General features: G+C 37.6%; 1 protein-coding gene across 2 annotated transcripts; it reads right to left on the bottom strand.

Annotated features, from left to right (window-relative positions):
- Positions 1-119: 119 nt before the first annotated feature.
- Positions 120-14,441, bottom strand: LOC135695292 (uncharacterized). Of its 2 annotated transcripts, XM_065214301.2 has the most exons (11): positions 13,584-14,441; positions 11,972-12,278; positions 11,090-11,277; positions 9,027-10,624; positions 8,159-8,264; positions 7,105-7,407; positions 6,551-6,694; positions 4,625-5,980; positions 3,706-4,059; positions 1,653-1,979; positions 120-1,031 (listed from the first exon to the last, which is right to left on the bottom strand). In XM_065214301.2, the coding sequence occupies exons 1-11, from the start codon at positions 13,657-13,659 to the stop codon at positions 871-873; spliced, it is 4,920 nt and encodes a 1,639-aa protein (XP_065070373.2). In that variant the 5' UTR covers positions 13,660-14,441; the 3' UTR covers positions 120-870. The 2 variants fall into 2 exon arrangements, with proteins under 2 accessions (XP_065070373.2, XP_065070374.2); XM_065214302.2 differs by lacking the exon at positions 1,653-1,979.
- Between the last annotated feature and the right edge of the window lie 1,401 nt (positions 14,442-15,842).

The following is a 15,842-nucleotide window of genomic DNA, read 5'->3' as shown; positions in this document are numbered from 1 at the left end:
AAAAAATGTCCATTTTTCATGGAGGGAAATTAAATATCAGCATATCAATACTCATTTTATGATATTTCTTTCGGAACCAAAACGACACAAGTTTAAGTTAAAAGAAATCAAAACTTGGCTTACGATCAAACACATGGCATGAGATATTTATTTACATCAAAGTACATTTTAAAATTGAATGAGCAAGAACTTACAGCAAAGTTGGATTCGAAGAAATTAATACAAGACAAAACTGTTTCAAAAATTTTGAGTTAGTGATTGTAATCTTCATCGTCAGAGTCACGTGATACGTCACATGACAGGCCCATCTTTGAGAATGCTTAGCTTCGTCCAGAGTCAAAGGAAAAGTACTTTAAATATTAGAGAAAGTTTCTCAACTTCAACTTGCCTTTGTTTCATTTCATCAGGATAAATACGCATTTAGGCTCATGGGTTGTAGGCACTCATAGCTTTTCCCAGGAAAATAAAGACTATTCATTTGCTAATGGTCAAGCAGAATTTTCCAAGTCGTTGATACGACAATGGGAGCTATTTCTAACGCCTATATTTGATAGCATTTATGATTGATACAAATTCGAATTTGATATTTATGGAGCGATGTTTTCGTGTGATTGGAAAGGAAGGGTCTGGTGATTAGGTTGGAGTTTGTATTCCATGTAAGGGTATAGGAAATACCTTAATATGCAAATAGACTAGACTGGAATCGATATAAGTTAGCATTCTCTATTGACCTGGACCTGTAAGCTGAGCCAAAACGGTTACACAGATTAGCACAAGGATTCGTTTTATGCTTTAAAGCATGCTTAGAACCTTTGTAGAATATGGCGAGCTTTTTTCAGTTGTATACACTTTCGTATCAAAGAAAGTACTTTAAAGCTGCTGTAATAGCCTAATTTCTTCATCTAGCTTCCAGTCTTTGAAATACGGCTGTGCGTTGTCAATATGGCTTGGTATGTTGCTTCTAGCTCTGTATCTGCCTGGCGACTTTTGCACCACCTTTGCTAATGTGGCTCTTTTTGAATTCACCAAAGCTAGGGAATTAAAATACCACGTTTATATATATTGGCATCATCATGTCAAAGCGAAAATTAAGAATTAGGAATAAAATACAGACACAAACAAAAGGTTCCTATCACGAGAATTTGGAAATCATTCTCAATTTTTTACTTCTATTGAGAAACTTTTTATGTAAATAAATAAGGAAGTCGCATTGAACCTCATTGTTCAATATGAGCAATAACCCTAAATATCAAATTATATAAAATAGCTTTTTTTCTATAAAACAGAAAACTGATTTTTATTAACAGCAAAATATGAATTTCAGTTCATTTAGATCTTTTCAGATTTCAATCAGATGCCTTTAATATATCAGATCCTCTATGCATTTAGTTTATGACGAAACAAGATTCACATCTTAGAACAGCATGCTATAGAATGATAAATAAACTAAAAATACAAATTACAAAAGAAAAGTACACGTTGAAGCAGCTGACAAACGTTAAAAGGGAGACTTTGGAGCTTTTCAAGATTACGAAAAACTTGGCGTGGGAAGACTTAGAGCACAATGGTTGTTGGGCAGTTTAAGGAGGTCAGTGGTTAGTCCAGAAAAACATCACTTTTAAAACAGGTAACTGTTATGTTTCCTGCTTTACCTCCTAACATAGTTCCTTCGCCTCGAGATCCAGGTTCCCATACGTCTTGCTGAAATCTGTCGGCGTCAGGAGACTGGTAACTAGACAACGATTTATCAGCTAAATCGTCATCAGATACTTTTCCCGTGACGTATTGTACTTCGTAGTCACTGCCTATTCTGTTTGTCAATATTGACTTTTGGTTGGCTTTGTTACCCTCCCAAACGTCAAATGAAGCCTTTTTGGTAGAATGTAATTGTCGAAGAATCTCTTTTAGTTCCATCGCGATGTTCTTTAAGTGGCTTTTGTCTTTATCAACATGCTGTCGCTGGGATGCAGTCATTGAATCTACGTAAGTCAACCCACAGTCAGTCACGAAATTTTCATCATTCGTTATAAAAATAAGTTTCAAAGCCGTTAGTAACTGGTCACGTTAGGTTGGTTAGTTTGTTGCAGCATATGTTATTCCGGGACATATAGTTAAATGAGTCCTCTACTTTTTTCGTTTAGATTTGTTAGTCTTTCAATCAAAACGCACTTAGAAAGAAAATATGATTAACGAACGGATGAATTGTCTTCTCGTATATAAAAGGGTATGTCTTGTTTTTTTTCGAAAGAAAATACATGAACCTCGCGCTGTGTTTTGTAAATTTTTTTAGGGTAGCATTTAAGAAGGTCAGGCTAAGCAAAAGAATGACATTTTTTAAAATATTTAAGCATTTTATGGTTCTTTTTACCTAAAAATACGGTGAAAACATTCCCATGGAAGGACTACTGTTCAGACAGGAATTTTTTTATAATCCTCAAGGTTTTCTGTATGAAGCTGAGCATTTCTGGTTTTAAATGGCTATGAAAAAGCAAACCTTTAGTAAACTAAAGCTTTTCGTCTGACACTTTTCAGAGTTTAAAACGCCAGAACATAGATCGATAACTCTACGCTAGGAAATATATATACCCAGTTGTGGATCGAAATAGACCAATTAGAAAACAAGAGCACATGACTGTATAGGTTGACCAATCAGTGCCGCTTGCCTATTGAGAATGTTACCAATGGAGTTCTTAGGTGAAAACGAACTCCTTTTGTCTACACAGTAGCGGTTTTTTCGTGCTTATGTAGATAGATTCCAAAACTGCTAGGTGGAGCGACGATCGGGCTTTACCAATAATCCGAAACATGTCGCCATTGTAGTTTTTTGCACAATCTGGGTTTTCTAGTAAATGCTAACCGATAGCAGAATCGCAGGTTTTAGTTGTAATTTTAGATTTGCAAGACCGAGGTGGCTGTTCTCTTTGCGGATGGGTTTTGTTTCTAATATTAGACGGAACATGTTGTTTTATTCTATCCTCCAATCTTTGGGTGGTGCGTCCTACGTAGCCAGAATCACACTGGCACTTAAATTCATAAACAACGGAACTTTTTTGTGTGGCAGGAACGCAGTCCTTTTGAATGGACGGAAGGGCCTTTTTCGTACTATAAACAACACGTGGGTTGACCGCAAAGAAACAATTTGTATTGGCCTGTTTTATTTCTGGTTTTAAATTTTTATCCGCATTTTGCTAAAATGACTGGAAACACGCCTGCTCGAGTCGAAAAACGTATATAGCCTTTTTTGCAGTTTAGCAATGGCTTGATACGAGACTAAATTTTTCTATGTGCATGACGGAAATATCTATAAAAACCTCTAAATAAACTTGTTTTGATTCATAAATAGAAAAGTGACCACGATGTATTCAAGCATTCTTAGGAATAATGTGATGTAGCAATCGTAACATTGTTAGGAACATGAATATATAAAAAATCAATTGAATGAGTCATCATCCATCTTTTTAGTCAATGAGCATGCACAACAGCTCAATCTCTATTGCGCATGCTCCTTAATGTGAAAGACGGGGGATGTCTCATTCATCTCCGAATCAAGTGAGGCAGGTCGATGTTTATTTATGCAGAAATAAAACAGCGATCCATCAAAACAAGCAATTTTTAAAGATTGACCGGTAAATCGAGTGAGCCAATAATCTAACTATAAATTTGTCACGGTAAAAAAATTACATAGAAACACAAGTATGTAAATACCTTCTTTGCTGGCAGGAAGACTCTCAGGTGCGACTGCTTTTTGTGCAGGTTCAGTTGTTATTTTCGCTAAATCTTCTTTAATGTCCGTACCAGGCACACTTTTTGCCACATCATCTACATTCAGCACTATATCTTCGGTATTATCAGCTACTTTTGGCTTTGGATGGCGCTTGGGCACGATACTGACCAAGTCACGTTTACTTTTTCTATGTTTCTTTCGTCTCAACAATCCAGACCGTTTGGAGCCGGCTTTGTTTATTATTTTTCTTAATCTTTGTCTTCCACTCTTTGAAATGCTATTTCTTCTTTTTGATATCTTCTTGTGACTGCGAGCAATACTGGAGCGTAATGCACCTACATAAAGATAATTCCAGCTTCAAAATTGCCTTTCAAAACTTTGATGCAATAATCAGATGAATTTCAAAAAGCATACATAGAATTTATAGTACCCAATCTCTTATTGGTTGCAAAACCTATTACACGATTCTAATATAAAACTTGGCTATCTAAATTGAATGGTTGCATCTAAGTTCGAAACTTCAACGAAAAATTCAGAAAAGCAAAAAATCAATTTTATCAGCATATTTCATGTTGCCCGATTATTTTGAAGACGTTGAAGCACAAACTTCTGGCCAAATTAGTTTGAACACCAAAACATTCAAATCAAAGGTTGGCAATTCTAGGATACCTCCCCAATATATCGATGCTTTCGCTTACTACTCCCCCGTACAATTTTTGAGTCCTTCATTAGAAGTATTTATGCCTCCAATCCTGGTTAGATTGTAACTAACAATCAGGCAGTATCAAAAGTTGGGGTGGGGGGGGGCATCTTTAAGCAACGGTAAAAATTTTGTGTAAGTGTTCCAGTAATTTAGGGAGGAATTGTCTTATTATCAAAGCATTGGGACTAAAAGAATACCTTTATTTCTGCTGGACTTTGTCAGTGCACTTAACGGGAAGGATACCTTCAACTGCCGAGTGGCACTTGGGTGTGTCAATGATCTCCCTTGAGCCCGTGCTTGAGATTCCTCTTGCCGGTCATATGCTGACATTGTCTTTCCTTGAAGGCTGCCACGTAAGGACTCAATATCAGCAATGTCTTCTGGGAATAGAGAGTCGGTATATAGGTCACTTATACCTCCCCCGTGGCTGTTTTGATGAAAACTTTCGACTGGCGCACGTTTTGTATATTCCTCCTGGTTGCCAGGGAAACTGTTTCCTGGTGCATTGTTGTAAAAGGCACCTTGTGGTGGGTCGTATTGGTGCGAATTTGACTCTTGCGGACGTTTGCTTAGCGTTTTCCTTGACAATCCATTTTCAGGCATTGCAACACTTGGGTTTACACTAATTTCGTGTGGGTCGATTCGATTCAAGAAACTGCTCATACTGTTTCGGATCGCTCCAAAATCCGGATTACCTTGATGTGGCATTGCATCTGGATTGTTCATGAATGGCATGACGCCATTTTCTCGCATTGGCTGCTCCTCCATTGGCCCACCAAATTGGGCAGGGTTACTTCCACGCATCATATTCTCATTCATGCCACCGCGCAACTGCGAAACCACGGACGGATCAAAGTTCTGGAACAGATGAACCGGCGGTGGCTTTTCACGGCCCATTTGACTCATCTGCCTAACAGCTGCCTGGTCAGTATTATGGTCCATCATAAAGGCATTTGGCGGTTGCTGTTGTTGCTCAAATGCGTTTGGTGGGAATTTCTGTTCTTGCTCAAAATGGCTTTCTGGGTAAGTATGTCGATTATACAAATCACTTTCACCCTCTTTTGGGCCTTCCTCGCTGTTTTCGTACATCCTGTTCCTTCCATCCATATCTCCGAATTCCTTGTTAGGCCCTATTGCAAGCAGAGCAGCAATTTCTCCTCCTGTAGGGGCGTTTATTCCCGCTGCATTAACGACTTGAGGTTGCTTAGGTGCTGAATTAAAAGAATTGGCACCTCCCATACCCTTGAGAAGCATCCCGTTCATTTTTTGTTGCACAGGGGCTTCTATTTTATTTATTTGCGGAGCCTGCTGGACCTGTGGGGCCTGTGGAGTGCCATCACGAGAACCAACCTTTTGCAAGACACCTTGAAGTTTCTTGATAGAAGCTGACATATCTTGACTTCCACTGACGTAATTATTCATAAGATCCAAGGCTTCCTCAGTTGAAAATGAGCCTTTGTTCAAGTCTGTCATGAATGTATTTACAATGGGACTGAGAACTGGTCCATGGTAGACATTGTCTGGTGGACCAGCAACGAGCACTCTATCTTGGTCTGTTAATGAAAATAAACTTCTTTAAGCAAAACTGCAGCGAAATTAATTGCCGTTTAATATTTCCAGGCTACTTTGAAACAAATTCTATCAAGGGTTATTGTCCATCTAAAATTAAAATATCATATAGAATGACATAAGAATATAACACAACTTTAATACAAATAATTCTTTCTAAATTAATGTCAGTCCTCCCAACGCTGGAAAAGATTTCCAGAGGTATAAAAAAGCGAATTAAAACTATTTACTTTATAGAAGGGATGCTGGAACAGGGGGTGCAACAGGGAAATGTGCCCTCTAATTAGTTGGGGAATGCCCGTTTTCAAAAGAGTTACCTCTTTAGGACTTCTGGAAAAACACCCCTTTCTGAGATATATTGCCACTTCCTACCTGTGCCTCTTCAACTTCGAAAATCTTCCTAAGTCCTTGATTCAAGGCTAAATGATATCAAGTCAAAAAGGTAAGAAGGAGGGCTTTTCTCTCCTATGCCACTGGTAAAAGCGTCTTTTCGACTTATGTGTAGTCAGAAACAACTTAGAACATCAATGGGACAAGGTATGTTCCTGCGTTACCTGGAACTTGCTGTTGTTGTGGTTGCTGTTGGTTCATTGGAGACATATTAGATTGCACCATTCCCGGCATTTGGTTGTTTTGATTAGCAGGTGGTTGAAATGTTGTGCTTGATGCAGGAACAACTGATGGATCTGATCCAGGATCTGATGTGAGTAAAAATGTTTTCTTTTAGGTGGATCAAAGCTGTTTTCTACTGTTATCATCAGTGTAAATAAAATGAGCCATGAGAAGATTTCAAGATAACTGATGACTGATAACTGATAATAAATGATATGAAATGAATCAAGTAAACTGAAAACATGAAAAACACATGTCAACTGACACCACATTAGAGAAACGGTACTTAATGGTAAATTTATGATGATGAAATTTCATGCAAATTGCGACATAGGACCAACAGATGTCGGCAAAATATGACAATTGGTTCAAAGGTCGATGAAAAACATATAAAATGATAATAAATTAACGAAAACTTCGATTTGCTACATATGCATTACGTTTCATATAAAGTTTTAATTTCCCTTTGAAGAAAATAAGTCTGACTCTGACTTACTCAAGGTTGTCATATCAGGGAATATGAACTCTCCGGGAGGTGGCCCTCCACCCCCTCCCGAAACATTATCCATTGTAACCGGAAACGTCTTTTCCGCAGCCGGTTTCTTCTCGCTGGCTGGTGCAGGCTGCGGTTCTGGCTTTAGCTGAAACTCACTGCTCCTATCCTTTGCTTCTTCAGTTTCGTGCTTCTTGAGGGCGTCCGGTAGGATTATAATCGTCTGCTGTTGGCCCTTTTTGTTAGTTCCTGCTGTAACACCACTAGCGAATGTTCTACTGTCGGCAGAGATTGTGAAGTTTGTTCCTGAAAAAGATTGAACCAAGTTAATATAATCGAAACGATTCAATAAACGGGGAACTATACGAAATAAAGTATTTTCGCAATAGCAAAATAAGGAAGTAAACATACAGTCTCTTGGGGACAAAGACTCCCCCGCCTCCCCCCCCCCCCCCCCCCGGTATTTCGGTCTTTGTTTATCAGTCTTTCACGCTTTGCCAGTCTTTCATGATGATCGTATTATGATGATTCTACAAGTAGTTTTTAGACTATAGAATAGGATATTTCTAAATGGCTGCTCCGAATTTCACGCCTAATACGATCATCATGAAAGACTGGCAAAGCATGAAAGACTGATAAACAAAGACCAAAATACCGGGGAAGAACAAACCGAATCTTCACAACCGAATCAAAACAAAGATAAAGTATCAAGAATATTAAACACCATACAAATAGGAGCTTTTCATTGGTTGAATTGTAAACATGTGATCAAATGAGTTTGTTACCGGAACAATTAATAGTACAATTACCCATGCCACCACCTAAAAGTTTATCCGTCAATATTGCTCTTTTGCAGGCTGCATATATTGCAAAGCAAGCATCGCAGTACAAGGAAAGCAGTATCTTTTTGGTTTGACTAAGTTACATGGGTGGATATGCAAAAGTTTGATGTTTATGAATTCAAGAATTATTCTTTCGCGGAAATTCGAGTTTTTGGATAGAGATACCTTTAGCCTTGTCGAAAAGTGTAAAAAAGTGTAAAAAAGTGTAAATGTACCTTTGCCACCAGCTAACTGTTGAGCTTCTTGCTGATTTGAAACAACTCTCACTTCAAATGGGACCGGTTTTCCAGTCACGTTGTTCATCACGGAGCCAGTAATTGTCTACGATAAAATGACAGGCGAAGCATGAATAAAATAATTACAATTGAGATTTGCTAGAGATACGAACATAAGAGAGTTTTTTGTTGTAAGATGGAACCCCCGCCTTTGAGTCAAAGTGTATGAGTCAAAGTTCAAAAGTCAAAGTGTGTAAGTCAAAGTTCATGAGTCAAAGTGTATGATCAACGTGTATGAGTCAAAGTGTATGAGTCAAGGATGCGCACGAAGCTTGATAGATATTTATCATCTTTTTTGACTTATACACTTTGCGTCACTCATAAAAAGTTTCTTCTGCTTGTCTCCTCAACAAAGATGCAGAAGATCATTGGTGACATGTTGGTAAGGAAAACATTTCGGGGAAAATTTTATAATGAACCTGTAAAATGTTATTCAAAAAGGAAAACCCCTGTCTGAAAGAATTATGGATACATAATGTGTTTATGATGAAATGTAAGACGATGAGAGTTATTCAGAGAAAATCTGCTTTGTTTATCACGTTACATTTAGAATCCTTACAAGAGATCAGTAAAGTACTCAATTTTGGAAATTTTTCTCAATTACTTGGATAACTTTTGTTGAGAACATCCCCTTCCCATTTTCTCTGTAAAAAACAGCATGGCACAGGAAGTGACGAGAGAGGTAAAATATGAACCAGAATAATATTCTAATGATGTGGCAATCATTATTTAATAAATGCAGAATAGATCAATGGCACTTTAAAAGATAGCATCTTCTACACGGTAGGTAGAATCAGACAGTACTTACCGGAAACGGTGAGTCTTCTTGAGCGCTCGACTTTGGAGCGATCTTCACTGTATTCATTTTCGTCTCATTTTTATCCGCTGCGATATCCTGAACCAGAACTCTTGTCACTGGTGCCTGTCTCTCAGCAGGTACAACGGTGACATCTCCTGGTAACCCTTTGGCAAAAAATGGAGCTACGAACATTTTGGCATCTGGTGCTGCCACAACAGTGCCGTTTAACAATACCCCGTGCTTCGAATTTGAGTCAGATTTCTTTGAAGAATTTTCTTCTTCCTTCGATTCCTTACTTTTTTCTTCCTTTTTATCTTCTTTACATTCAGTAGGGTCTGAAGATTTTTTTGTCGATTCGTGGTTGCATTTCTTAGAAATCTTGCCTGCGGTGGTATCAACTGAGATTCCCTCAGGCAAAAATTCGACTTTGATTACTTCAGGATCTAGCTTCTGAGGTTTCGGGGCCTCTTGGGCGGGTACTGAGGAGTTAACCTCGATATGCATATGATCATTATGAGGCTCATGGTGGTATTCCATGGGGTGGTCCATCGGATGCGGCTCTGGGTGGTACATTAATGAAGAAACTGATGAATCGAGAAGTGGACGCGGATGTTCCAAAACTGGTACGCCCATTAACGGAAAGCCTGTTGCTAAGCCATTTGGTGTTACAGGATGGTCCATATTGGTTGGTATCAACTTGGGTACATCCATACCGTTATTAAGATTGACATCAACAACATTTCCATGCTGCACCGCAGTAACGGTCTTTTCACCCACTGCACCTTCTGAAGAATCTTTTTTGTTTGCTTGTGTGGCAGTCTTTGCTACCGCAGCAGTTTCGTTTTTCACATCGTCTTTTTGCGCTGCGACCGTCGTGTTCTCTGCATTCGGTACAACTGTTACTAATGGTTTGTTTCCTGGCGACCCGCTTATTTGATAGGTCTTTCCACCAGGAATGACCACTTTGAAGTTAGTCACATTAACAAGGTTCATAGCAATCTGCCCGGCTTCACTTGCCACCTTGTTCATCTCGAGCACCGTGTCATTATTCTTACTATTAGCACTCAAGTCTTGTTCGGCAACACCAACATTGTGCACTTTACTAGCCTCAGCTCCATGTCCTTCAAGACCATCACTAGACTCCTTTTTGCCCGTACTTGCAAATGCCATTTCGCTTTCCCGATTCTCTTGTTTATCGTTTCTCTGTCTAAGCGCCTCCTCAACAGCTTTCTCTATGCCTGCCTCATTTAGCAGCCCATTACTCGTGACGTCTGACGTCACCTCCAGCTTGGGACTCAGCTCAAACTCATCCATGCCTTTATGGTCACTCTCTTTAGTTGAAAACATTCCCTCAGTTGATGCATCTTTAGATCCTCCATTACTGTCTGTTGTTTCGATATCAGCTCCTTCCACCTCCAAAACTGCCTGGGGCTGGGCATCGCTTTTATCTGGGAAGAAGTTCTCCTGGGGATAATCATCTGACTTCATTGACTTCTTTTCACCGTTTGCTGATACCAAGAGCTTGCCAAGAGAACCCTCAGACATTTCGCTTGATTCGGACTCCTTACCATGCCTCTTGTTGGATCTCACTAACTTCACTTTCTGGCCTAGTATTACCAAACAAAACAAATCATTATTCTTGTAAGATATGACTCGGAAGGAATAACCTGAAAGACGCTGAAAAACTATTTCCATGCCTTGTTCAAGTTTCAAAACAATTTCATTGCAGTGGGTATCAACACTTCTTTATGTGCCATATATGTGTACTTTACAAACCAACATTCTATAACGTTTTAACCCATGTGTAATGTTCGTCAATAAAGCTAAGTATTTATCAAATTATTATTATTATTTGCTCATATTAAATCATTGGTGGAAACTTGCGATAGCATGGGTTAACGGGAGAAACAGTATCTTCGTGTCCCACCATTTTAGACTAGGATTACGGTCTTTTCCACATGCATAATACGTTAAGTTCAAGCGGATAGGCTAACGAGGGGCAAGTAAGCAACACTAATTTTATGAGCAAATGAAGATAAATCAAATATTACTCAGTAGTTCAATAAACATACCCTTTGGAGTTGATTTTGAAGATTTTTTTGCCAAAAATTTGCTTGGTATTGGGAAAAACCTTTTGCCACTCGGAAACTCTACTCCGAGAGAGAGACTCTCTCTTCCAGTCGATTGTCTTCCAATCTCTTCGAGGTAGTACGATTTACCCTTTTCAAGGTATATTGAATGCGAAACTTGATCCGGAAAACTGTAAATGGAATAATATTTTGTATACGCGATAAATGATGCTACCCTAGAAGCAAAATGTTATGCCACATAAAGTCATATTTTAAAGAGACTGATAACTTAACAGATAAACTATAAGAAATGGCCCATGGTTCAGCTCTTTTTCTTGAGAACAATTACAAAAATATCTTATCCAATTATCTAAATTGTCATCTATAGCCAAATTATCATTCAGGCATTAGAATGGAAAATAAAACTTTCTTGAAAAAATAACATTTTTAGGAATATAAAAATTTCTTGAAAAAATAACCTTTTTGAGTCATGTATAAAATATCCAAAGCTGTTCTCCAATGTATCAATTTGCAAATTTCTGTAGTAATATATCCAGTTACTCTTAAATTGTCTGCTTCTTAAAGATCACACATCGTTATATTTTAAAGTCAAGGAAGCCAAAATCGCCTCAGTAGTTAGAAAAGCAAAGCGACCAAATAGTTATAGAGTTCAATTTTCAAACTTGTTTTCAATCACGACGCCATGGTAGCATTGAAAGCAAATTTGGCCGACCCTCTATCAAGAGTAGAGGGATTCGCAAATCTGAAGACTAAATTGTATTTGGAATAGCATCTCCAACAGTCTTCTCTCTACAACTAGCTTTACCAGGCAGTACGACAGAGCAAAGTAATCCCTATTTATTGTGGTTTTCTGGAAGAACTCACCGATCAAATTCATTGTGCATCGAAGACCGTCGTTGTGTTATAATCTTATTATTTTCACCCTCTTTTCCATCAAGTCCAAGGAAAACCTCGCATTCATCATCACAACTGCTGTAAAATTTATATTCACCAGTCGTTGGTGCTGTGAAATAGCCTTTTAGTCTCTGGGCGAAGTGGATACCATCATTGGTTGGTGTGTCAAACGTCGATAAGAAAGAGACTTTCGAGGGTTTGTGTGGAAAGCGAACATCAGCCAATAGATTCTGTAATGAATCTCCTCTGACTTGACTCCATATCTCTCGTACGACAGCTAGAATTGGAATACCGAGATATGATGAGAGATTTTGATAGGCAATATCTTGTAGCAGGGCAACATGGCATTTATAGATCAAGTTTCTTTGCTCTTCGGTTACTCCTTTTAATAAGTAATCATTTAACAAAGTTCTGCTATGACTCCATTGAAAGCAGCCAATCTTGGCTGCTGTGTATAATCATGTTAAAATGAAAAATAAATAAAAACTTTCGATGACTACAAAAAGTCTTAGAGCACTACAAAATGTTTCAATACTACACTTCATTGAATGATTTTTGAAGGCCTCAGTATTGTACTATAAATTTTTATTTGACAGCAATCATAGCTAACTTACAAACAAACATCATTTGGGAGAGAGGCTTCGTTATCGGGGGGATGTGTGCAAGGAACTGTTGATTTTCAAAAAGGGGTATAGTCACATGGGTAGAGAAATCTCAGATATGTTTAAGGCAGGTTCAACAACTTAAGCAGATGCCAGAGTAACTAGCAAGTTTTCAAAGTTTTATTTTTATGGTGGGATTGTTCTATATATTTCATATAATCGCAGCATTCTTAATATTCCCATCTTTATGTTTACAGCTAAAGTTTGTACAGGTCTGTCTGTCAGACATTGAATCACGAAATCAGATGAAAAAACGACTCTAGTTCTTATAACCAATCGTATTTTTGATATATCAGGAACATATGAAGGATACAATAAATCACAAAAATCAATCTTGCTCAAGGAGTTGCCTAGAACAACTAAAATTGATTCCATAGCTATGATCATAAGATCATTCTAGGACCTACAATCAGCTACAAAGATTTTACCTAAATAATCGAGCCTATTATCACCTTTTATCTTGAAATGTGCTTTATAATCAAAAGAGAGATAATATAGCTTGTCTTAGAATCACAGAGATCACAGTATATATACTGTGTGAAAATCACTCAAACATGCATTTCGCATTTTATGATTTTAGATTCTCAGGTTTAAAAAGATTGTGCGTTTGAGTGCAGTGTGTTATACAAATGGATTAGGCCATTAACTTTGTGTAACATATATCTAATGCAGCTTTAAGGCAGGTTGCTTATCATTTTACAATATTTTGTTGCTTTAGTGACTTATAACATACCTAATTAGTTTGGGCAAAGACTAAATATTTGAGGGGCCTAAAAATAAGCGAAGCATCTAAATCATTCTCAATTTGGAAGGTATTTTTGATTAAGCTAACATTCAACTTAAAATCAGATACAACACTTAACCTAATACTTTGGCACAGTCGACTATGTGAAAAAATATACAAAAACACGGAGACATACCTTTGCTGTTCTCTTCTTTGGCTAAAGTATTGAGTATAAAAACGAAAACAAAAGAAATCACCAATAATCCCTTCATGGTCGATCAATCGTCAATATTCTTTATCATTGCATCATCCACAGTTTTCGTATATATATACCTCTGAAAAGTAATTGATAACTAAAACATTATTTTTATTTAGATTCTGATTTTATTTAATTTTATGATACTTAGAAACCCGAAAACTAGATTCAATTACATCACCTCTAGACGTTGAAGGTGTTTTAGCAATTGTTCACTGAACCGTTGGAGCATACATTAGGTTCGGTCAAGCTCTGATCACGGCCCATTCTCAGCAGGTTAGAGGCATTGCGAACCTTGCTTCACCCAAGCCAGATGTTTGTTACTATTAGCTTTCGAAATCAATGTTTATCAACATGTATTAACCGCTTTGATTATTGGCTTTTTAAATGGTTTATTCTCAAGAATATAGAACCCACGTCTGGAAGACACTACGGAACTGATTTGAAACAGGGACATCGTAGAAGGCACAGACCTAAGGCAGCCTTTCCACTAGCCTGGGTTAAAACGTATCCGGGTTAAAAGTTATCCGTTTCTGCGTCGCGTTCCCACTAACCCACTTGAAAAACGGATAAGTTTGAAAACGGGTCTCAAAGTGGGTCAGTTTTTACCCGGGTATCTTTTGATCCACCTGCGAGTTAATGGAAACGCCGAAACCCGGATAACTTCGGACTCATTTGCAACAACAGCAACGTTTAAGAATAGAAATGGTGCCAAAAATAAAAAAACAAAATCCTCGATGTCGATGTTGCTTCCACTGGCTTTCAACGATGGAAATTGAAGGATTATTAACGCAAATACTGATTTCTCTTTCAACTTTTCACCCTGGATACATTTTAACCCGGCTTAGTGGGAACGATCAAAAACGGATTAAAAACGGGTCGAAGAAAAATGCCGTTTCCATTAACTCACTTTAAAAACTGATAACTTTTAACCCGGGTATGTTTTAACCCAGGCTAGTGGAAAGGCTGCCTAAGTCATAGAAAAGAAAAATTGAGGTTCTCCCGTAAAAAATGAAAAATTTTCATATTAAGTTCTATTTTTCAGTCTTGTACGTATTTTTGAATGAATTGATAAATGAATTAAACATCCAATTGAAAAAGAAATTACACTTTAGCTAATAAAACTGAATATGTTTAAATAGGCATCAAACTGAAACTGCAAGAAGTGAACTTTCTTTAAAAAACGTTTGGAACAGCAATAAGGTAGCGACAATTTCAATTGTGAATCTCGTAATGTAGAAATTAACACTGCAATGGAACATTTAAAAACATTCGCATCTCTGTTAGCCAGTGCTTCTGACAAAGCAATTTTCACCCCTTGTTTCCCGCCTTAAAATGCTCACTTCCATCGCATATAAATATGCCAGAGAGATAATTGGTAAAGAATTGATTATATTAAAAGGAACATGTAATCCATACAGTAGGATCTTCTATTACATTTAATCCAGGTTTTAATCGTCTGCAGTAGAACAGAAATACGATTCATGATGAAAAGAAAGGTATGGCAACAAATGTAGTGTCGGGGAAGGTGTAGAAACAAAGAAACATATAGATGGAAAGAATTTTTGTCTCATGTGACTTGACAATGTAATGTCTGACCTTTTGTTATTGAAGATCTACAAAATGTTCCGAGTAGTTGAGATTCCTTTAAAATCTAAAATATACAAAAGGAGGTGTGATCGCTCATTCCTTGATTAAGAGAACTCTGGGTATTTTGCTGATTGCATGTCTTCCTGTTCGTTATCCAAGATTGAGAGAGCTGTAAATATATTATCTTTTTTAAAAACAAAGGTCGATGTTGAGTACTCCAGTTTCTTAATGTTCTGGAAATTTCAATACTCACTGTTTCTTAAGAGTTTCTTAATTATCGTGTCACGAATGATGTAATGAAACGTTCGTGACCCTTTTTTCACGTCAAGTGATTCGCTTCCGCTTTGACGCTGTATTTAGACGTGGGAAGTATATTGCTATCCTTTGTGTCTTAGTTTCTAGGCCATCAGGGCAATCATGTTCTTGGATTTTAAAAAATTTCGTTGTTCTCAGTTTCATTACGATTTAATAGTTTCTTAATTTTTTTGCTTCGAGTACTGAAGTTTCTTATAGCCAATTTCTTGACAAAAAAATGAGTGTAGTTTTAACCAATCAATAACTAGTGGCTTCGGATAAACCAATCAGATAACAGAGCAGCCGAATCCATGA

Source organism: Rhopilema esculentum, chromosome 2, assembly GCF_057945365.1.
Source record: "Rhopilema esculentum isolate cy_ngs chromosome 2, ASM5794536v1, whole genome shotgun sequence".
NCBI lineage: Eukaryota > Metazoa > Cnidaria > Scyphozoa > Rhizostomeae > Rhizostomatidae > Rhopilema > Rhopilema esculentum.
The sequence above is the reverse complement of the archived record's forward strand: the minus strand, read 5'-3'. Positions and strand labels throughout refer to the sequence as shown.

What these genes read in the sequence shown, in the direction of transcription:
- LOC135695292 (XM_065214301.2), bottom strand. Translation starts at nt 13,659, where the DNA reads ATGAAGGGATTATTGGTGATTTCTTTTGTTTTCGTTTTTATACTCAAT. An exon ending in TTCAAAATCAACTCCAAAGG is followed by an intron (nt 10,625 to 11,089) that starts GTATGTTTATTG and finishes TGGTAATACTAG; the next exon opens with GCCAGAAAGTGAAGTTAGTG. An exon ending in TCTTCCTGCCAGCAAAGAAG is followed by an intron (nt 1,980 to 3,705) that starts GTATTTACATAC and finishes TGACTTACGTAG; the next exon opens with ATTCAATGACTGCATCCCAG.